We start from the raw sequence: 23130 nt of genomic DNA, 5'->3' as shown, positions 1-23130 counted from the left end.
ATTAACATGCGTAAAAATTTATCAGTCAAAATATTACATCGAATTCTAACATTTCTTTAAACGAGACGGAAAGGAACATTTTATATAAATAATTCGTCGAAATAATTTCAATGATAAACTTTCCCATTTATTTTGCCGTATCATTTTAAATCGTTGAATATGAAACCTTAAATAAGAATGGCACGAGGTCTGAGTATCAAACTATCGATAAGTGATGCTATGATCGATAAGACGAGACGATTACGGGGAAAAAAGCAACTATCTAAATAAGTCAAAAGAAATTATGTAATTAAAATTACATTGGCCTATAGTTATATCGTTAAAATAAAGAAATGAAAAGTTATGACTTTTGTTCGGAATTTCACACGATTATCTTTGGTTAAGAAAAGATATGAAAAGACTTTCGGCGCGAAAAGTAGAACGGTGACATGTTTCCGGACTAAAGAATAAGATAAAAAGAAAAAAGTGAAAAGAACGAAAGGGAAAAGGTCATGAGATCGGTGAAAGCACACGAACCTGTTCGAAATCGTCCGCAATCCGGGTCGTATGAGAAAGGCGAGGAAGAGGATCGCGTTGAGAAGGAAACAGCCAAAGAGTACGAAACTCCAAACGGCGATCCCTGGATCCTTCCACCATCTTTCAAAATCTCCAAGATCCATTCATAAATGGTTGCCGACAGCCAAGTTTCTGAAACAATTTGCACGATTCGTTGTTTTAAACTTTTTTTATCTATATTACGATAATGTCTATGTAAAAATATTTAAACTGTTTTGATATTTTTTTTTTTATGAGTCAAAGAAGAAAATGAAATCAAGTACCAAACTATATTAATTATAAAGTAAAGATAATTGTTCGGTGAGTTATGCGAAGGAAATTTATCTATAGGTACTATAACTTTTCCAAATTTTTAATTATTTAAAACTACACAAAGAACACGATTACGGAATTTGCTCTTCCGCTACAGTACACAATCTACAAAGCATTTATCCTTCTGGATAAATGGATAACGCTTTCACTCTTCGGGCCAAAGTTCAAACTTCGCATTAGATTCAACCGTTACGCAGACATTTCAAAGTCGACTATGACCTTCGAGAAATCTTGTCGTGCGTCAGGTAACCCATAAAAAGCGAGTTTATTGCATCGTTCGAGGATCGTTCGTCGTATCTTTTGTTTTTATTCATTTATTCTTCTTCCGTTTCTATCGACAATCATCCGTGGCAATTACATACTACACGTAGATATACAAAATATTATAATGTATATATTACAAGGTACTACACGCGAAAAAAATCACATTTACGCGATGATCGAAAACAAGAAAGAACTTCGGGAATCGAACGAATAGAATCAATTACATGAGCGATTCGGTTTAAAAAGCAAAACAAAAAACAGAAAGACATTATCGTTATCGTCGCGTTACGAATGCATCTTGAAGTTGTATTTGAAATATCATCATGTCGTCCGATAACGCTCGAAAATAGGTTAATTTCGGGACATCTGGAGGGGAGCGAGGCGAAGATGAAAAAATGACACGACCTCGATACATAACGTGGCAGCGAAGTTGAAATCCCTCGACGGCTTTATATTTAGGCTTCAACGGGTTTCCCCCGTGAACGCACCCATCATAAAAATACCTCTCGCGATGCAAGAACGAGTCGGAAGAGACGAGATAATCTTATGCACGATTCGTGAACGATCGTTCGCGCTTTAATCAATTCGAGAAATCGTAAAGAATCCTGTTATATAACGTCATTCAATCAAAAACAAATTTCCCGCTACATTCTTTCTCTCCTTTTTATCTGCTGCGAATATACAAGTTCACATAGTCTATTCTTATTCTTGTCGCGATTAACCGATCAATCTCAAGCGATATGTTAATGTTGGAACACGCGGAACAACTCGAATTGTTTCCCTCGAGTTTTGTGATTCGCTTGGGAGGAAATATTTCTTTTTGAAACTTGACTTGATAAAGTAAAATAAAAGCAAAAGTTTCTCTGTTTCAACTACTCATCGTCCGATATTTCTTTTCGATGGAAAAAGTTGTAAATGCTGTTTATTGTTATCGAACACTTAATCTCACAACAAATGTTTTATAAATTAGTTGCGAGAACAGAGCGTCAGCGCGTTACGCAGAAATTATTTTTCCATTAAGTTTTTTCGCCCAAGTGTTGTCGGAATTACGTCCGCGTGATGTGATCTAATCCATAGAAAAGAAATAAGGTGAACATAACGAAGATTCAGCTACGTATATATACGCGTAGATGTTTTCACGAGACGAAGCGTATCGATGTCAACCTGTATCTCTTCCTCTCTCTTTTTCTAATTGAAGAAACAAAGGCAGAAATAAATAAGAGAAGAACGAAAGCGGAGTCGACAAGAAGGAAATGTAAATAAACACAAATTTTTCAAATTTAATAATAATAGAAGATATATACGTTCATTTAATCAACCTCAGTAAATGAAATTAACGAAAATAAACAAAAACGAATAAGAGAAGGAAGACTATTCGTAAATAACAAATAACTCGTTTGGAGGTCACAACATTGTGATTGTAAGTCTTTCCTTCTCTTTTCTCTTTTTTTTTCTTTCGAGTAAGTTAACGAAAGAGAAAAGTGTTCTATTATGCCGCATACAATGTCGACCTTCTACACGGTTGCTTCACATGATTTGGCAACGCGTCAAGTTTCCAAGCCGAAAGAGTACCGACAAGTGAGCGTGTCCATGGCTCGTAGATAAAGAACGAAAGAGCAAATAATCTAGAGAAAGAGAGAGAGAGAGAGAAGTCAGTTCTTTCCATTTTTCGAAAAGGTAAAGTGGATCCGTAGATTATCATCACGATGAGTCGTTTGGGTTGCATGCGCACTGTCTATCAGTCTCCGGCGATTCGTTGGTCACCGAATTTGATTGCCTGGTTTTTTGAGCGTTCGTCGACCTGGTCGCTGGCGACTGGTCGATAATGTGCAACGGACCGAAACTGAAATACGATTAGACAATCACAATTCGTTTCTTTTACATTGATTATAACAGGTTATTCACTTTATTTCTCTCTCAATTGAGTTTAGCATTATCAGTGGAGATTTTAATAATGTATTATTACTATATTATTACTATATTACACTGTTTATTAATATTATTATTATCATTATTGCGTGTACACACAATTATTGTCACACAATTATACTTATTTTTTTAATGACATACAGCGTTTAACCTGTTCCCAGCTTAGAGAAATAAGTATTCATTTTGTTTCGAGAACAAATAAAATCAAAGAAAGAATCAAGTCCGTATAAAAGTCGCGTGGAAGGCATCGAACGCAGAATAGCACGCCTCTAGCTTTTTCCGCGATACCTACTAACAGACCCAACATGCCTTTTATATGCGAACTACCCAACCATAAACGGCGTCGTAACGTGTGATTTCGTCAATGTCATTGACTTCTTTAATCGTTTAATTCTAACACATGTGTCGATGCATAAATTTATTTTATTTATCTATCTGCTTATTAAACCGATACGTAAGTCAAAAAATTACTTCCGACGATTATATCGAAAAGATCCGCTACAATTCACATCGTAACGAACAAAACGGCTATTCTAAAAATATTCAACCGACCGCTAATCAGGAACGCTCAAGCAAATCGTACGTTCGTACGTACGTACGTACGTACCTATCTGTATCTACTTATCTATATATACGTATGTATTCCTTGTATTCCCTTCTTACAACAACGTACATTTGTAAGACGTAAGAATAACATCAAAGGAACAAATTTGAAGCAGATGTATGAAATGTTAGCGTAAAGTCTTTGTAAAGGATGACGCACGTGTCAAGGCCAATGCACTAAGCGGAGACAGCTTGGTTTCAAGATATCAAGTCATTTTTTATGCCTGTCTTAAATATATAAGAGTTGTTTAGACTAGGTAGTTCGAAATGGCGATATGTTAGAATTATATTATTACTTATAGTCTCGTGATGACAGCTAAGATTTTGATACTTTATTGCAATTATCTAAGAGATACAAATATTTGAAAGAGAATAAATATTAAAATTAAAAGATTCTGTCAAGAAATAAAAGATACAAATAAAAGATTTTATCAACTTTCTAACAAGAGGTTTTTCATCATTGAGTTGAAGATTGTTATTTATCGATCGATAGAGCCGATCGATTTTTGTTTGATATGTACATAAATTTTAAATAAATAGAATATTTCGAAAATGAATGTAGTCAGGACAAAATATTTTAGTATTCGTAAATACCTAGGAAGAAATAAATTAGTACTTTCCTTCCTCCTTTTTTATCTAGAAGTACGTGCACAAGAACTTTCAAATCGTATGACTACTCCTCATGCGGGCTTGCGTGCGCGCGCAAAATTATAAACATCTTTTCTTTGCTTTTATCTCTTCCGGGATACGATTGATCTATTGAATTTTTAATATTAAAGAAGAATCGCAAAGATCTTTCGGAAATAATTATCTCATTTATTGTCATCGATGTTTTGTTACGATAGAGAAAAATCGTTGCAAAAAGTAAACGGTAAATATGCTCTAAACGTTAAAACGTGATATTGTTTTTACAACAAAAGCTGTTACAGACGAAGAGAAAAGAGAAAAATATAGAATAGAGAAATGGAAATGATACAAGCGATACCGATAATGCAGAAACTTTTGATTTTATATGAATTATATAAAATCTTGTAAGATGAAAAGAAAGAAAAAGAAGGTTCTGTGTTACTCACCAAGTATGCGAAAGAATCAAGCTTTATGGTAGGCATTAACGATCCAGAGCAAACTGTGATGAGCACGAGACATCTTTCTATTGGTTCCCCGTAACTTTGGAGTCGTCGTCGTCGTTGTTGCTGATTCTACTTCCTGTCTGCCAAAGACCTTGAGAATAAAACGAGAGATATGGTAAATGTTAGAACACCACGGGACTACCTTTTGAATTTATCTTCTTATTTTGCAATCCTATACGTAGGCATATTGCGAGGGAATTGGCTCGCGCTTACCATTTTCTATTCTACCGTAGTAATCAAGTTTTTGCTGGTAAGCGAAGAACGGACGAACCATTTTAAGGTCTAGAAAGATCTTTAATCGCCATGATTGTTCGATAAAAATAACGACAAATGTCACGTAATCGTATCTACGTATTTACCTAAATCGTAAGTTTTTATCGTGCGCTACTTTAGGCATTCCAATCGTGCTCAACAAAGTGTTTGTTTCTAGTTTCATTAAAAAAGTGATGTAAACGATAAGTGTGCTTTTAGAAAGTAGATATATGTATATATATATATATATATATATATATATATATATGCGCGTATATACGTAGATAAGATCAAACGTTAGATATTTTTTGAGATATTGAACGATATCTTTGAAAGAGATTCTCGAAATGGTGTTTTCTACTTTAAATAATAAAAAAAAAAGGTAAAATAGAACCAATGTTTAATTGTCAACTTTACGAAGTCGATACGCGTTAATTTTTATTTGCGTAAAAAAAGAGCGAACAGCGCTTGAATTATACAATCATTGATAAGATATCGCGTTGCGTAAGAGATTTCTATTTTCATCCGCCCCTTAAATTGAAAGATTAATGCGATTGGATATTATTAGTAAATGATCTCGTCGATAATTGAAAGATGGCTTTGGAAATTAAGCTAGATCAATCTCGATCTATCGCGATATATGATTTTTTTCAGTGAACACGTAGATTTTGTGAGACCATCTATGATAATATGATATTCATATATCGAACGAATAACAGTATATAAGATCATCGTACAAATAAATACAAGACAACCTTCGAAAATACTCTAATTAAAAAAAGTGACTTGAAAATGAGAGATGATCGAGTTCGGTACTCTCGATTTCTCGTTAAGATTTTCCATCTCCTCCGCGATGGAAGCGATAAATCACGTCGAAAGCCGTTTGCGTGCTCTTCAACCATCATAATCGAAGCAGACCCTGGCACGAATCCTTGGATTCGTGGACCGTCGAGAGATTCGCGCCTTCTATCCGAACGAATATGAATCATTACATCGTTGAGTTTAATTAAGAACGCCCACGGAGAGAGTGATCCCAATCCATATTTATGTTAACGATAAAATAAAAAAGAAATATTCAAATTTTCTCGAAATAACAAAGCTAACAAACTTACGATAAGCTTACCAACGTTTGACCGTCTTGAGAAATATTAATAAAAACGAGTAAAAAAACACAATGCGAACATTTCCGTAAGCAGGTCTGCTTTGATTATATGATTTATATTGTATGCTATTTCACATTAATTAAATAGACAAGTTCCACGTGTTAGAAGTAGGCGAAGTCTAAAGATCAAAAAACCGGAATCTTTTTCGTTGAGTCAGAGTAATTTTTCACGCGGGAACGTTAACGACCTCGTGAAGCAACGAACGACGATCTTAACGCTCTATCGATCGCATCCGTTTCTTCTTTTTTCATTTAATAATAAATATTTGGTAAATGATTCCAAAGAAAAAAAGATCGCTCGCGAAGTACTCATAAATCTGGAAATGATGTACTATTTTAAAATAATATATTTTACGCGTTCCAATTAAAAGTTTCAAGATTATAGTTATGCTAATAAATAGACAACGGCGATTGTGCCAGTCGTCCTAGTAACTATTATGAAATAGCGAAGTTATATAAATCTGATCTTCTCTTGAACATAACCTTGCGTAATATTCGAGATTATCTCTCTCCTTCCTTTTCTCCCCCCACCCTCTCTCTCTCTCTCTCTCTCTCTCTCTCTCTCTCTCACGTATAAATGTATCGTCGAAAAGAAAGTTGGAGAGGAGATCGTTCTTGCGCCGTGTATTTTCAGATTCGCCAACATGAAATAAAAAGAAAAAAGAACAAAAGAGAAGAAAAGGAAAGGAAACAAGCCCCTCTTTCGAAGAACTTTCCTCTTAATATTACTAACGCGAATCGCTGTTTCTGACGTGTGGCGATACGCGCTTTACGTTTCCTTATTGAAAGAGCACGTTCGATCGTTACGCACGCTGGATTCAAAGCTTCCCTTTGCGTGCTCGCCAAGATCGATCAATAATAATAATAATAATATATCCGCAATAACGATTGGAGGTAGCAATTTTGTAAACTGTTCGTAAGAATAGATTTGTGGAGAAAGCGAAGTGGAATTTTATCGATAACCAAAACGATGATGCCATTTCATATTTACCGATTGAAGCACGATTTAATCGAGTCATTCTCATATTCGAAATTTCAGGACTTCATCAAGTGGATTGTATTATCGGCGTTAAAGAAAAACATTCTCACAAGTATAAAATATTGGCAAAATGAAAAGTATTTATTATTAACGTCATAATATTGTGTTGACATTACCAGTTATTTAAAATATGTATACAAAACATTCACTTTATAATCACGTAAATGAATATTTTATAGGCATATTACTAGGCATATTGTTGAATTGAGAAAGTGATACGTAGATATGCGAATGAAAATCAATTTTTTCGTTTTATATTCTTATGACACATCTAAGAAACAAACCTAAGAAATAACTCGTCGCGTGTCCAAGAAAAAATGTCGAAGAATTAGCGAACACAATAGAAAATGTCTGAGAAGAATGTAACGTTCTTTATGATGCGCTAAAGAAAGAATTCATAAAGTATTTAGATAGCGTCGGATATTCACTCGTAGATAAGAATGTCCTTGCTCGTTGCCCGTGGCAGTGAATTCGTCGAAACGCAACCTAGAACAAAATTCTGTAACGTTATAACTAAAAGTGAATAAAGGAAATCTTGTATAAAAATTCAATTATTTCATTTCGCTTTTTATTTCCAAGGACTATGAGAAATCAAATATGGTTAAAGTTTCAAGTATGATTTAACCGATTTTGTTTCAGATGGCGAATCCACGGAACAGCGGTAAAATTGAATCAAAATTTAGATCAGCAAGTACGTACGAGCGATGAGTATTTACATATTCGCCATAACAAAGCATAGTCGAGAATATTTTTCTTTTTTTTTTCTTCGTGAGGAATATTGTATACGTATATGTGTACCAGTCGTCTAAGCATATATTATGTATATTATATGTACATAGAAAAGACACGTCAAAACCTATTTTCGCATCTCCGGTTGAACTTGCAACGAGTAACATTTTCAATACAGAACGTTCAAAGCGTGTCCAAAGGAGTGTCCAAAAATGTTATATATAGCTTTAAAATTATTTACACGTCGACGTATCGATCATTGATAAAGTCGAGGTAATTTTAGAAATCGCGTATCATTACGTACAATATCGATGATCGATGGGGATAACGTGAAGCGAAGAAAGAAGACGAATGAACAAAACATGATAAACGAAAACTTACAGCATTTATATTAAATTAACCGATTGAGTTATTATTAAAACAAAATAAACGCGTTTTAAATTTTATTATAAAATTAATACGAAACTTAAATACAGTTCTATTGAAAAATAGCGCAAAATTCAGAACTACTGTAAAAATTTCCGCAGGCATTTTTCGAGCACACAAGAACGACTTATTTACATTTCATAATATTCCTAGTATACAATTAACGAGTAAGTTCTACTATCTTCTACTAGCATAGAGAGTCGAATGAAAACCACGAGTTACATCTAGTTAACACCTTATTCGTTAGCTATGAGTCAAGAAAATATATTTAGTAATGCGAAATTATTCTCGAAATCGCACTTTCGAACATATCACGATCAACACAACTGGTCTCATACGTATCTCTACTCTTATTTATCATTAAATATTCCATATGTAATATTATAATTAGGAACGTCATCGTAACGTGACGTTAAAAATGGCCTGATTGAAAAGAAATAATCATATATATGTAAATAAATGATTTATTTTAAATATAATTTATAATTAAATATGATAAATAGTTATTAGCTCGTTACACAAAGCCATGCGAGAGTCGAAACGGCCTTCAACTCGATATCAACGATCGATGGCGTTTCTTAAAAAAATTGTTGTTTTTCCTTTAATAGTCTTCGTGTTCCAATTTCGATGTAGCAACATAATCAGGAAAATAACAAGGAAAAAGTGTTTCCCTCGAATATTCCTGACATTGCTGTTATCGGAAACTTTATTAAAAAGGAAATGAAATTTCTTCTGTTCGGCCTTGAGCTCATAATTTCAGTACCATAATCACAATCTCACGATCCCTCGAGTTTCTTCTACTCCAGAATAGATCGACTCGAATAGCATGAAAAGAAATGTATATTGGTCGAAGCAAATGAGAATCACTTTTGACCCGTTGTCAGATTCTTATCATCCATTAATACTCACGACAACGCCAGAAGCGGAGTTCGATACATGCGAGAAAGTCGAACGTCCTCGTGGCAGTTTTTCTTTCGCCACAAATGGGAAAGAAGGGACGGTTGTTAGTATTTTTTTTTTTTTTTTTTTTTTTTTTTGAGATTCACGCGAATGTTTAGATCGCGCCTAGTAGAAGCAAACATTATATACGAAAATAATATTTACTCATTCACGCAAACAGTCTAATCAAAAGTAAACTTCGAAGTGACGATTATGATTATTTTTGAAGAACTTATTTGGTTATGTGAAAGAAAAAGGGGAGAGAATTTATCCGTTTCACGATCGCGTGTCGCGAAATTTATTTCTAAATAGTTAAACGTTTTTCCCGATTAAGTGATATCATTTCGAAAAGATAAAATAATTCAATGAACGATCGTAAGATACGTCGCCATGTCGATATTCATTTCTATCCCATAGATCCATCCGAATAATGATCTCTTTCCCTTTCTCTCTCTCTCTCTTTCTTTTTTTTCAAATTTTATCAATAATTTCATTTGACATGCTTCGAATGGAAAACCAGTAATAAAAACGGCTTCCATTACAGAAGTAAAATATCACTTCTTTTCTTTAGAAGCACATACATATATGCATAGACAAATGATAGATCATCGACTATTCATATCGATAAAAAAAAGAGACAGCGAGAAAGTCTTGACCGTTTCTTAAACAATTCAAAACAATGAGTATATCGAATATCATTTTTAAGTCCTGACGTCAGAAGAGACATAACAATATTTCTTTTTCGACTACACTGCATTTTTATTACAAATTACTTTCTAGTAAAAGTACTATAGGTCGCATTAAAGTTTTCCATATTTACGTATGTATTGTATCTATATCTTTTGTATTTCTCGAATATTCTATGCCGAATCATCCTACATATTGATTGAAACGGAAATTCGATTTACGTATGTATGTAGCATGTACGTACGTCAGTTCAATATAATAAGAAAGAGCTCTGTGATCTAAAACTTTTGAAAGAAACAACAAATAATTCGTTATCGTCTTTCTTTTTTTCTTTTCTAATATTGCTTTATGCACCCACGCATTGCGTATGAAAAATCGTTAAACCGTTGACCTCCTGGGAGCAGCATGTTTTACGAAAAATCCGACCAGTCATCGTACTCTTGATTTTAATTGAAAAAAAACTTGCCAAATCTTACCGTTCTTTTCAATCCATATTTTATACTGGAAATTTAATAAAATAATATAATAAAAGAACGCTTTGTGCAAGTTTTGGATTAACACACAAAACGCGGTCACTTTATCGACTCAACTGTAGACAAAAATCGCTTACAAATGAAATTTCGCATCAACTTGTTATTATTGCCAGAGAAGGCTTTCTTCGAAGCGGAAGTAAACGAGCAAGGAATTTCGATGCGAGACGATTCGACGCGACCTCGATCGCGCTACAGTCCCCGAGTAACGCGAGCGAGGGTTACGCGATAAATTGATTAAAGAAATAGAAGAAAAAGTGGAAAAATACGATCTTGATCTTCCTTAGTATTGCATCAGCTGGTCGGTCGAATGTTTCTGGACAAAAACATGAAGAAATGTTTCATTCGAAAGTACATAATAGCCACAGTCATCTATATTATAATATAATTCCTCTTTTCGAATGGATGTCGGCAAACCCATACAACCATAGATACGATCACACGTAACACATAAACACGACACGAACGAGGGAACAGAATAACGGGGATGCGTGGATTTTTCCACACCGTTACGATATGACGCTTCGAGAAGAATTCCGGTGAATACGAATTGAAAAAAGAATGAGCTCCCAAATTTAATCAAAATTTCATGAATACGATAGATTAAGTAAATCTTACAATTTTACGATATCTTTCAATCCGTCTATTTCCCCCTAAAATTAAATATACCAAAAATAAACTAATTTCCCACTAAAATTCTTACGATGCATTTGATTGGTCGGTGTGATTACATCGCCATAAATAGAGATACTTAACCTTAAAAAAATTATGATGTAAAAAAACGAGATAAGATTTTAGATTTCGATTCTTTGATGAAAACCGACATCCTCATAATTTTAGAACACCCAACCTTCTCTTTATCTCTCTTCCTTCCTTAAATTTTCAAAAGAGATTATATATGTTTACATATATATATGTATGTATGTATGTATGTATGTATGTATGTATGTACAAAAAAAGAACAAAAAGAACTCACCGATGCGTATAAAATATGATTTTCTGCTCGTTGAGAAGGTTGAAAAAAGGCTGCTGGAGGCAATCGATCTTTTTTCTCGTAAATGTTCGGAAGAAAAAGAGGGACAGAAGAAACGATGAGGAAGCTTCGACCGGCACGACGAGAAAGGGAAAGAGAATCCAAGAAAGACGCTGGGAAACCGTCTGGGCCGTTGCCCTGTTCCTGCTTCTGTGTGTGCTGTCAAAACGGCGCGTTTGCTTAGGAACCTCGATGAACGTCGTTTTCTTCTTCTTTTCTCTCTTTTACTTTTGTGTTCTCCTTCTCTTCTATCCACTAATCTTACACATTTTTTGTCGGTATTATGCGTGATATTTCGATTTCTCGATGAAAAGAGAACGATATAATAGAAAGGAATGGACGTATACGTACACGCGTATGTGTGTACAAAAAAGACGGAGGAACAGAGACGCACATATACGCGCGTACACATACACATGCGACACAGAATGTGCTCGTGTTCGGCTGCCTGTAACAGCATGCATATATGTACACTGCAGCACGAGATACGAGAGGGAAGAGAAAAAGATAGCGAAAGCGGAAGAAAGAAAGCACCAGACGTTTCGATACTGCGAGCAGTACGTCGCTGACCGAACTGAAACACGATGGCATACGACAGCGTTGTTGGCGTCTTTCGTCCACTCGTGTCGTTAGCAGCGAAAGGGGAAAGCCTGACCGCGTTCTCCCACGAACTCGGCCGAAGGAAATCGAGGGTCATTCGCTGATTGGTCGTTGCTTACGAACACTCCCGAAAGCTCGAAAATCCGTGCGCGCGACTTTTAAGCGTCTTATCTAGCTCGATACGAATTGTAGATTAACTTCGAAAGTACCGTAAAGATTTTTCGCGATAAGGTGAGTTCTTTTATAAGCATGATGTCAAGCCATGTCAATCGAGAAATGTCTGTATACGTATATTTTTTTATCGAGATTCTATTATACTTTATTAAAGTAAACGTTCGACAAAGAAATATTTAAAAATTTTCAAAAAGTATCAGACGTATATTGTTCTTAATAGTTTGTTCCAGCTATTATTATTAGAATTTGTTTATGCTGAAAAAAATGCGTTATCAAGGTTGTCGCGATCGTAATAACATGCGAATGAAATATCTCCAGAGAAAAAATAGGATGTAAATAGCATTCTCATTGTCTTGGTTTCTTTTTGCAAAGTTAAAAAAAAGAGGATATACTGCAGCTCGCATCAACAACGAGTCGTCTAATCAACCAGATGAGATGCGCACAGAAATATTTCCAATCTTGCATCTCGTAGTAATTTGCATGGATATTGCGATACGTAATGTATCACTGAGGTATTAAGTCGTTAAAGACTGCGAGATGTTGTTAAGAATGACAACGCACTGATGATTTCTTTATCAGTATTTCGCCGATGTTGGAAATTCAATATGGTGTAACATCAAGAAAGAAAACTACTAAACGGACGTCACACAGTTTTAGTTGCATTCATGCTGAAAGTCGACACGTGTACTATTGTAACAGCTACGATTTATGTCAATTTAGAGCTTCTCCACGTTTCGAGACACGATGATTCTCCGATTGAAGCATACGCAAGTTCATGGACAAGACGTACAACGAAAGACATGTGTGTCTGTTTGTTAGATTTTTCATTAAAATGCACTTCTTGTTTTTACCCATACAGAATAGAAGATAGCATAAAGCAGTGGTTTTCAAACCAATCAACGTAATATCAATATTAAGGGTTCTTGTTATTGGTCAAAAAACAATTATGAGTAGAAATATTATACCTGATGAAGTTCATATTTTTAAAAATAGATCGAATATTTTATTAAATGAAAGTAAAAATTGAAATTTTTCTAATAAATATATTTTTTTTATTTCATTTTTAACTCGTCTGATAAGAATGATGTACTAGCAAAAGCTGTAAAAATTTATATTTTTATTAATATACAATATTGTAAATTTGTTTTACGAAACGAAAAGATGTTTCTTGAAAAAGTTTGAAAACCACTGGCACAAAATATTCGTATTTTTTTCATGCCACGAGTACGACTGATTCGATACCATACGACCAAGTTATTTTTATATTTTCCCTTATTCATTCGTTTGCTCGAATTTTTGCTTCGTAATATCATTCGCCGCATTATCACCGCAGGTTCCTGCAAAATTTCTATAATTACAAAATGCTCAACATTATATCGATTCTACCAATCCTATCCCTTTATATCTTATCTCGATTAAATCTCTCTCTGACGTAATAATTTCATGCATGATCATACTCGTTATATATTATTTTTATAATCATTCCTAACGACATTCTAAATTCGCGCTTTAACAACTTTTTGTATCATTTTAAAAGCTCCTTAGAAGCTTAAAAATCGAATTTAGCTCGATAAAGCTAGGGCGCAAAGCAATGCCATTGCCCTTCATTGATACTTCTCTTCGAGTTTGCGCAGAATTTATCTCAATATGGTTTCCCGAGGTGGGCAAGTCTTTCAGCAACGTGACAGTGATTTTAACCTTACCCCTAAAATCTGACTCGAATTACTTTATTCAAGTAAGCCAAAATATTGAACAATCTCGGAGCGATAATATATGTATTTTTACATATATAGAAGGTGAATCACATGAAGATAATTCGTTATAAGTATACAAAAAATAAAAATATCAATGGTGTCATAATAGAACGTTCGTAGAAATCAATGTTTAAAATTTCATTGTAAACAATAAAATATCATTGTCATTGCGCCTAAAGATTTTATCAGTATCGACGACGTGGTTAATTGATTGGCTCATCAAAGATATATATTGTATGTAATTAAAGATTCATAAGGTAGTTACGTGATTCAACCTGTATAATGTCCGAAGATTACAATTATGCTTGTGAAAGAGCAGAATTACTCGGTTTGCCTGTCCCCAGTCTCGAGGAATGGACTGAAAGTCAAAAAGCACAGGAGGCCGATCGTGCCGATCACGAGGATGATGACGACGCGATCCTTCAGGTATACTTTGTCTTTTTCTAATAATTTATCTTACCTATTTTCATTCTTAACTTATCGATATTAATTAAAAATCTTGCACGAACATACGTTTTTATTCTTTTAGGCATAAAGTATTATTAAATTTTACTTTATTTACTTTATTACAAATAAACTTTAAAGAGTTTAAAAATAATTATACGGTTACTTTATATTATAGAATCTAGACAAATCGGACGAGGCTGCACAACGAGTTAGCGGTGGATTAGACGAATTAAATAGCATCCTCAGTACAACTCAAAAAAAGATCAACAGATTTAAGGTTATAGCGCAATTTGTAATAAGATATTATTCTCTTCAAATAGAGATTGATTGGGAGCCTAAAAGAAGTATAAATTGTAACGATATTTCTTTATGGAAATTGTGCAGAACGTTTGCGGCAGCCTGGGTACATTACTCAAAGTGAAGGTAGGATCACGTGGTGGCACACCGAATCACAAATCAATGGAACGTAATAGAGCAAAAGAAGGGCAAGTAATGATAACTGCGGAGGAAGAAAGCATGACGGTCGATTTATCGGAAAACTCGAAAAACCCAATAATCTCCGAGGAAAGTAGCGAGATCATTACGATACCATCAAAGAAGATTGACATTAATGAAAAAATGGGATCGCATTTGGGCAAATTAGATTCTTTGATCACGAAAGCCGAAAATGCTCAATACAGTATGCAGCATCAGACTAAGCAAATGAGAAAATTTTTAAAATAATTTTTGAAACGATTTAAAGTTATCATCGAAATATCTATTTATCTATCTATCTATTTTCCCTTTTATCGAATGTTAACGATCTTGTAATTAATATCTACAGCATTCGATAATCGGTTATTATTCGATCATGTTAGAGCTTGGTACATATGTATTTATATCGTTATTATCCATTGAAATATTTAAAATGAAGACGTTATATCCAATGATTGAATCTTTAATTGCTATAAAGCAATTTCCGAGAATTGCAAATATTTTTATGGATCTATACGTTAATTGTAAGATGTAATTGATTTTATATAAGTACGGGTTTATTAATTAACGACGGCAATGACGCTCGTAGTTGTCTGTTATGCCATAAGGCGTAAACATCGTTACATTTGTTGTCAGCTACGTTACACTCAATAATGTTAACAGCATTAACTTTTGTAGATGATAAATTTTCGCTGATACATTTTGATACTACCTATAAAAAGCAATATAGGGATTAAAGTTATTAGAATCAAGAAAAAGAATAATTTTAAAGCTCCATTAAATATACGTTTATAATTAATGAACGATAAATAATTCTCATTGTGCGTTAATTTAAGAATTGATTACAGAATTAGATGCTTCTGATTCGTGCGAACATCGATAAAGTTCTTGAAATGATCACTCATTATAATTCTATCTATATATGAATCTATATGCATTGATAAAACGATACTTATAAAAATATGATCTATATAAATACTTCTTCGTGCGTGTGAAACACACCGATAGAGGTATATACTTATACGTATAATAATTATATATTAACAGGCAAAGGAATGTATGTAAATGTCTATATCATTCCTATTAAAAAAACGAAGCCTTTTTGTGCATATGTAGCAATTCTTTCCTGCTAAATACGAGAGACACATCTCATTGCGATGAAAAAAAATTAATCTTCCCGTTAATATTATACGCTATAAAATATGTAATAAAATAGAGAATTCCTTATACCGCTTAAGATGTTTAAATGAGTAATTCAAAAAAATAATGGCCAAAAAAATGTTTCGTATTTCGTAATTTATATATCCACATTTTTGCAAGATAACTCGCTTAACACACGGATAAACGTACATGATTCGCCTATTTATTGCTATTATAAGAAATTAAAATGAAACACATCGCGATGAATCTGTTGATATATGACGCTGTCATGGCTTGTAACGAGACTGTTTTTGATTACTTTGTTGTAATATGTATATAACGAAAAAGATAATAAAAACGGACAGTTGAACCTCAATAACTTCGAAATAAATGAAATACGTATAAAAAACAGGAAAACAGTTTCTGTACATGTATAAACTTTTATACATTGTCAGTTGTTTTCTACATTAAGAACAATCTATAGTACATATTTTTGAAAATATCATATCATTTAGGAACTACATACGTGCTATGATGGACTGAATATTCCCGGAATAACTTCATCTTTAACAATGTTGCTTTCAACGATTCCGAAGTTACTTTAACTATTTACTTCAATTATCCGGAGCTTGATTTCTAGACGCTATCTCAACCAGCATTCCCATCGGATATTGGCATTTCGTCTAGAATGATTATTACTCTTTTTTGTTATAAGACACAACTCCGATATCCTCATTGGATGTCGGCAGTTGCTTGGAAGATGAACTTGATGCAGATGGATCCTTCTTTAGGACCATACCTATTGATACTTTTTAACCATCATCTATATATATATATATTTATATTTATATTCTCTGGGCCAAGCTTAAAATTAATCACCTTAACCCTACTATACTGCCTTCGACGTACTGTTGAAAACGGCGGTAGACAATATTTTTTTCAAGATCATTAGAGTCCGATCGACTGTTTTTATCATTTTTTTCATTATATGTCATATCAAAATAATTAAAAACGGTCTTATCAAAATTCATGAAGGCGATTAATCGATCCACATCATTGATTATATTTTATTTCTACGGACTACAACCAACGTTATAGATAAGCCATCTTGAATTTCTTAAGTCATTCAAAATTATCGATAAAGAACAAAAAAAAATATTTATGTATAAAAATACATCCAATTCTGTTTTTATATGATAGATATATTTCCGAAGAATACGTGTAAAAAAAAGTTTATATAAAAAAATATAGTGTATCTATGGAATACAGAAGATTGATTCCAGACCTCAAGAATCAGCAAAAATAATATAATAAATCGTGAAAAATCATATTAAAATTGTGTCATTTTTACGTGCTTGCGTTTATTTATTTCATAAAGATTAAACGTCTATATTATATAAGGTAAATTACCATTTGAAAAGAAAAATATCATCTCACTAATCTATAAATGCAAAAATTAGATAAAATAAAATGAATTACAAAAAACAAGATTTTATTCGTTGTCACTTTCTAACAATAACGTTTTTTATATATGCCAATTACATTGACAATTCTAATTAAAACCAAAAACAATGAAAGAGAACAATGCCAAATAAGTAATCATTATAATACGAAAAAATTGTTTTTCTTAGAATTTAGATCGATCATGTTAAATCAAAATAAATCGTGTAAAATGCAAAATGAATTTTTTTTTTCAATTCGAGTTAAATCAAAATCATTTGAAAAAAGTACGTATAATAACAGAAGTGGGTGTACACGAGTTTCGATTATTGACGTGGCAATTTTTTACTTTGTTGATTTTCGATACTCACAATGTGGCAAATTTGACTTATATTCGCAAATAGTACAACGCGTTGGCTTTTACTTATTTATATTCGACTTTTGAATTTCGTTGATATCATAGGTCATTCATCATTCTAAAGTAAATCGTTCACTTTTCTACAATTTTTGATCGATTGCAACATATGAATTCTGATCGATCAATTAATCGAGTTAAAAAAATAAATCTAATAATAATTATACCAAATATTAAATTAACACGATATTTTCAATAAAGTAGTAGAGAATAGAATGCAAATAGATATAACCTTATGAATAAACTTCGCTTGAGGTTGAAACTGCAACATCGCCATTTTACCCATTTTTGTTACAGGCTCGCATATTGTGTGTTATATAGTGGGAAGTCACGAAACTGACACATAGGCTCGTAGCTTGTACATTCTCTGAACACGTATAATGCCATATACTGAGGAATATATAAAAAATAAACTAACCACAAAATTGAATGCTTCACACGTGGTATGTATTACAATATTAACGTACTCGCTTTTTTTTCGTAAGTCTGTAACATATTATAACCTCAAAATTTACAGTGTGAACACATAACATCGCTATTAAAGTACCGATTGTACTTAATTTAATCGGTCAGTATAAGATAATTTTGAGAAAATGCTACGTTGGTCTATACAAGTAGTTCACATCTTTATTTTTGCACTCATTGTAAGATGGTGCGTTACTTATCATTCGCACAGTGGCCAAGAAAAACCTCCTATGTACGGAGATTATGAGGCTCAACGACATTGGCAAGAAATAACTTTAAATCTGCCTGTTGAAAAATGGTACGTCAATACGACGGACAATGATCTTGAATATTGGGGTTTAGACTATCCTCCGTTAACTGCGTATCATAGTCTCTTATTAGGTTATATCGCTAATGCGACTAATCCATCGTATGTTAAATTACATAAATCTAGAGGAATATCTTCTTCAGACCATAAATATTTTATGAGAATGACTGTTCTTTGTTCAGATGCTATGATCTTTATACCGACAATGATATGGTATGTTATGAGTCTGCAAACAATAAAAACCGCTCAAGCAGAGTACAATAATTTATTTGGTTTTGAAAAGAAAGATTTTATTCTTTTAAGTGCATTAATTTATCCTGGAATCATACTAATTGATCATGGTCATTTTCAATATAATTGTGTATCGTTAGGATTTTTTGTAGCTGCTGTAACTGCTATTTTAAATAATTCTTTTATTAGTAGTTCATTTTTATTTGTATTAGCATTAAATTATAAGCAAATGGAATTATATCATTCTCTGCCTTTCTTTTTCTATATACTTGGAAAGTGTAGAATTAGTAAAACTAAATCTTTGCTATTATCGATCTATATGTTAATTTATGTTTCATTAATAGTTATAATAACATTTACTATTATTTGGTTACCTTTCCTTAAAGATTGGAACACTTTTTTACATACGATTTTACGATTATTCCCATTTAACAGAGGAGTATTTGAAGATAAAGTTGCTAATGTATGGTGTACAATCAACGTTCTTTATAAATTACGTAATATCTTTACAAATGAACAATTGGCACAAATCTGTTTGGTAATAACAACAATTGCTGTTCTACCAATTTGTATTAATTTGTATATATCTCCTAAAAAAGAAAAATTTATAATTTCTCTCATAAATTCTGCCTTAGCATTTTTTTTGTTTTCTTTTCAGGTTCATGAAAAGTCTATTCTTTTGGTAGCGATTCCAGTGTTACTTCATTTTCATAATGATCCTTTAGCATGTTTTTGGCTATTATTAATTTCGCATTTTAGTATGTTACCATTATATATAAAAGATAATTTATATCTTGCTTATTTTGCAACAACAATATTTTATTTTGTTTCTATCACTTGGATGTGGTCAGATCTATTTATCTATACAAATTTATTTGATAAACGTGAAACAAATTCATGTAAAGCAAAACCAAATAATCAGAAAACATCAAAGTATAAACCCAATTGCAATAAATTCTTTTTTAATTTTATATTTAACTTAGAGTATTATTATGGATATAATTTCATTATAAAAATTTTATTTTATAGTTCTTTATTAGGAATACTAATTTTATCCTTTTGTATTCGTTATTTAAAACCACCTGAGAAATACCCAGATTTGTTTGCATTATTGATATCCATATATTCGTGCATTCATTTTTTTATTTTCTTTCTGTATTTCTGTTATAAACAATTTATATTTATAGATAATAATTCTACAACCAAATTAAAAATACATTGAATCATGTTTTTCAATACAATGTAATTGTTTATTTTTTTTTACTTAATGTTTTTTATATGATATAAAAATAATACTGTATAAATGGTAAAATTGTAATTTCTCAATACAAAAAAATAAATCTGCAGTTTAAATAAAGTATAACAAAAGAAATCTTGCACTGTTTTCATATTTTATATGTATATATATATATATATATATATATATATATATATTGATAATAGTTAAAAAAAATAAATAAATATTAATAATTTAATTTATTGAAGACTATACAACTATAAGAGTAACAATGTTTAACATACTTATGAATATGTACCATGCATTAAAATTTCAATAAGATTTTATTTAGTAGTTTTATACAAGTACTATCAAATATATTTTTGTATTTTGAATATTCTATTCACATACATAAGCTACAGTGAACTTTGATCTGTTATTCAACTTGTGTTCGAATAATGAATATAAAAGTAGCTTCGGTTCTAGATTTGAAGCACTAGTTCCAGAGTTCAGTTGTACACGAATAATTTCATACAGTTATTGCAAGTGGTATATAACAGTGACATATAAAATTGTTAAATCTTCAGTATGATTGTTTTACTGCAAAGTATTTACATATATTCATAGGTATTGTCATCATATTTTAAACAGTGTTTATTTATCATAGTCTAACTATTAATATTCTCTTTCTTTCAGGAGGTAACAGATCTATCTGATGGTTGTGGTGCTAAGTTTTCTGTGGTTGTCATTTCTGATATATTTGAAGGCAAACCTTTGTTACAACGACATAGGTAGTATTTTCTTGTTCTTTTTCCTTTTAACTATACATTCAAATGTACAATTTAATTTGATTTGTGATGTATGTGTATGTATATATATATATATATAATATTATTTTGAAATTATATAGGTTGGTAAATTCAGCTCTAGAAGAAGAATTGAAGACAATCCATGCATTTTCGCAAAAAACTCTAACATCAGAACAGTGGAAGAAACAACAAACTTAATTTTATGTCATATTTTATTAAGAAATCGCAATAGCAGTTTTTCATTCAATAATTTAGAGAAGTTACTTCTTAAAAATAAATTTTCAATTATTGCTTAATTATTACTGTTATATATCAAGACTTAATAATATTGTAACATAACTTACGTTGCTTAGTAAAGATCTTAATACAAAAATGATCTCATTTAAAGTATCTGCACCAGGAAAAGTTATTTTATTTGGAGAACATGCAGTAATGTATGGAAAGACTGCCTTAGCAGCTAGTTTAGATTTACGTACAAATTTGAAATTTCAAGAGCTACAAGAAGTAGAAGAAATTATAAAATTAAACTTTGATAATATGAACTTGGTCGTGAATGTACCAATTGAACGTATACAAACATATATTTCCATTTATAAATCTCATCAATTAGAACATAATCATGATAATCTTTATGATCATATTCAACAATTCGTACACAATATTGGATATAATAATTCACATCAAAAATTAAGTTTAGAAGCTTTTTTTTATTTGCTCATATATGTATCCAATAAAGAAGAAATTGATATAAAACCTGCAGAAATAAATTTGAATACAGAGTTATCAATTGGTGCTGGACTTGGAAGTTCAGCTTCATTTGCAGTTTGCTTATCGGCTTGTTTTCTTCATTGGTCACGTTTGCAAAAGAAAATCTATAAAACTTTAGATACGAACGATTTGAAACTTATATCAAAATATGCATTTGAATGTGAAAAAATTTTACATGGTACACCATCTGGAATTGATAATTCCATTTGCACATATGGATCAATAATTGAATTTAGAAAAAATGATTGTATAAACTCGATACTTAATGTAAGGAAAATGAAAATTTTATTGGTAGATACCAGAGTTCAAAGAAGCACTAAAACAATAATAGATAAATCAACAAAATTGAAATGTATGTATCCTACTATTATTGATCCTATCATGGATTCTATAGACAACATATCAAAAGAAGCACTAAAAATTCTTAAACAAGATATAAATCAAACCCAAAATGATAGTAAAGAAAAATGCGAAGAATATGAAGAATACAACCAATTAATGGTAAGAAAATAATATTATAAATACTTTGTTAAAATAAGATATATATTTATATTTTTTTAATTTTCAGATGCTTATCAACATAAATCAAAGTTTATTAGCAGCATTGCAAACATCTCATTCATCATTAGATAGAATATGCGCAGAAGCTCAAAATTATGGATTTGCTGCAAAGTTAACCGGTGCCGGCGGCGGAGGACATGCTTTTATTTTGTTACCACCTGATACGCAACCCGAAATCATATCAAGTATTTCGCGAAAATTAATTGCAGATGGTTATTGTGTTACATTGACAAGCTTAGGGGGTACTGGTGTTTTAATCGACGAATAAATTACTATTTTTACAATTATTTTATGAATATCCATAAATAAACCATTTTGTTTTATATTATCTATATTATATTTACTTGTTACATCAAGCAGCTTAAAATTTACACATTTATAAATATGGATGACAGAATTAATCATTATTTTTGAAATATATATTTATGTATCTTAAATACATATAACAATATTAAAAGCAATGTAGTGGATCTTATAAGGCAAATGTTTATTTATTGTAATGTATTTTATAGTTGAAAGAGTATGATTCACAAATATTTACCGATTTTTTAAATAAATAGATAAAATATAATATATTTTATTTTTATGGTGGTAACATTAAAAAATATACAGATTGATTGAATACATAACAAATAAATGCCAGTACTTATATTCGCATAACAGTAACAGATTTATATAGTAATACATATATGTATAATTACTATTAATAGCATCAATGAATAAAATAATTAAATAACAA

The 23130-nt window shown here is 31.8% G+C and overlaps 4 protein-coding genes across 7 annotated transcripts in view; 3 read left to right on the top strand and 1 right to left on the bottom strand.

The window, feature by feature from the left end:
- The window catches only part of LOC122627187, a 23802-nt gene extending 5401 nt beyond the window's left edge, over nt 1–18401 (bottom strand). The window contains exons 1-3 of one of the 3 annotated variants that reach the window (XM_043808133.1): nt 18267–18401; nt 4737–4884; nt 517–687 (exon numbers count right to left, since the gene is read on the bottom strand). In XM_043808133.1, coding sequence (XP_043664068.1) covers nt 517–659 — 143 coding nt within the window. In that variant the 5' untranslated portion in view covers nt 660–687; nt 4737–4884; nt 18267–18401. Of the gene's footprint in view, nt 1–516; nt 688–4736; nt 4885–11533; nt 12217–18266 lie in introns of those variants that run through there. The other 2 variants (XM_043808132.1, XM_043808134.1) reach the window with 2 other exon arrangements.
- On the top strand, nt 13996–16555 carry LOC122627192. Its single transcript, XM_043808146.1, has 3 exons — nt 13996–14544; nt 14741–14842; nt 14950–16555. Exons 1-3 carry the CDS (start codon nt 14401–14403, stop codon nt 15286–15288), a joined length of 585 nt encoding a protein of 194 aa, XP_043664081.1. The 5' UTR covers nt 13996–14400; the 3' UTR covers nt 15289–16555.
- LOC122627190 (bolA-like protein 2) lies at nt 18338–21435 on the top strand. Of its 2 annotated transcripts, XM_043808144.1 has the most exons (3): nt 18340–18477; nt 20950–21044; nt 21164–21435. In XM_043808144.1, the coding sequence occupies exons 1-3, from the start codon at nt 18415–18417 to the stop codon at nt 21258–21260; spliced, it is 255 nt and encodes an 84-aa protein (XP_043664079.1). In that variant the 5' UTR covers nt 18340–18414; the 3' UTR covers nt 21261–21435. The 2 variants fall into 2 exon arrangements, with proteins under 2 accessions (XP_043664078.1, XP_043664079.1); XM_043808143.1 differs by lacking the exons at nt 20950–21044; nt 21164–21435 and adding an exon at nt 18552–20399 and having other exon boundaries at nt 18338–18477.
- On the top strand, nt 21435–23130 carry LOC122627191 (mevalonate kinase). The gene is made up of 2 exons (XM_043808145.1): nt 21435–22331; nt 22399–23130. Exons 1-2 carry the CDS (start codon nt 21435–21437, stop codon nt 22657–22659), a joined length of 1158 nt encoding a protein of 385 aa, XP_043664080.1. The 3' UTR covers nt 22660–23130.

This window comes from Vespula pensylvanica, chromosome 2 (genome assembly GCF_014466175.1).
Source record: "Vespula pensylvanica isolate Volc-1 chromosome 2, ASM1446617v1, whole genome shotgun sequence".
NCBI classification, from domain to species: Eukaryota; Metazoa; Arthropoda; class Insecta; order Hymenoptera; family Vespidae; genus Vespula; species Vespula pensylvanica.
This window is presented reverse-complemented; position numbering and strand designations above follow the sequence as displayed.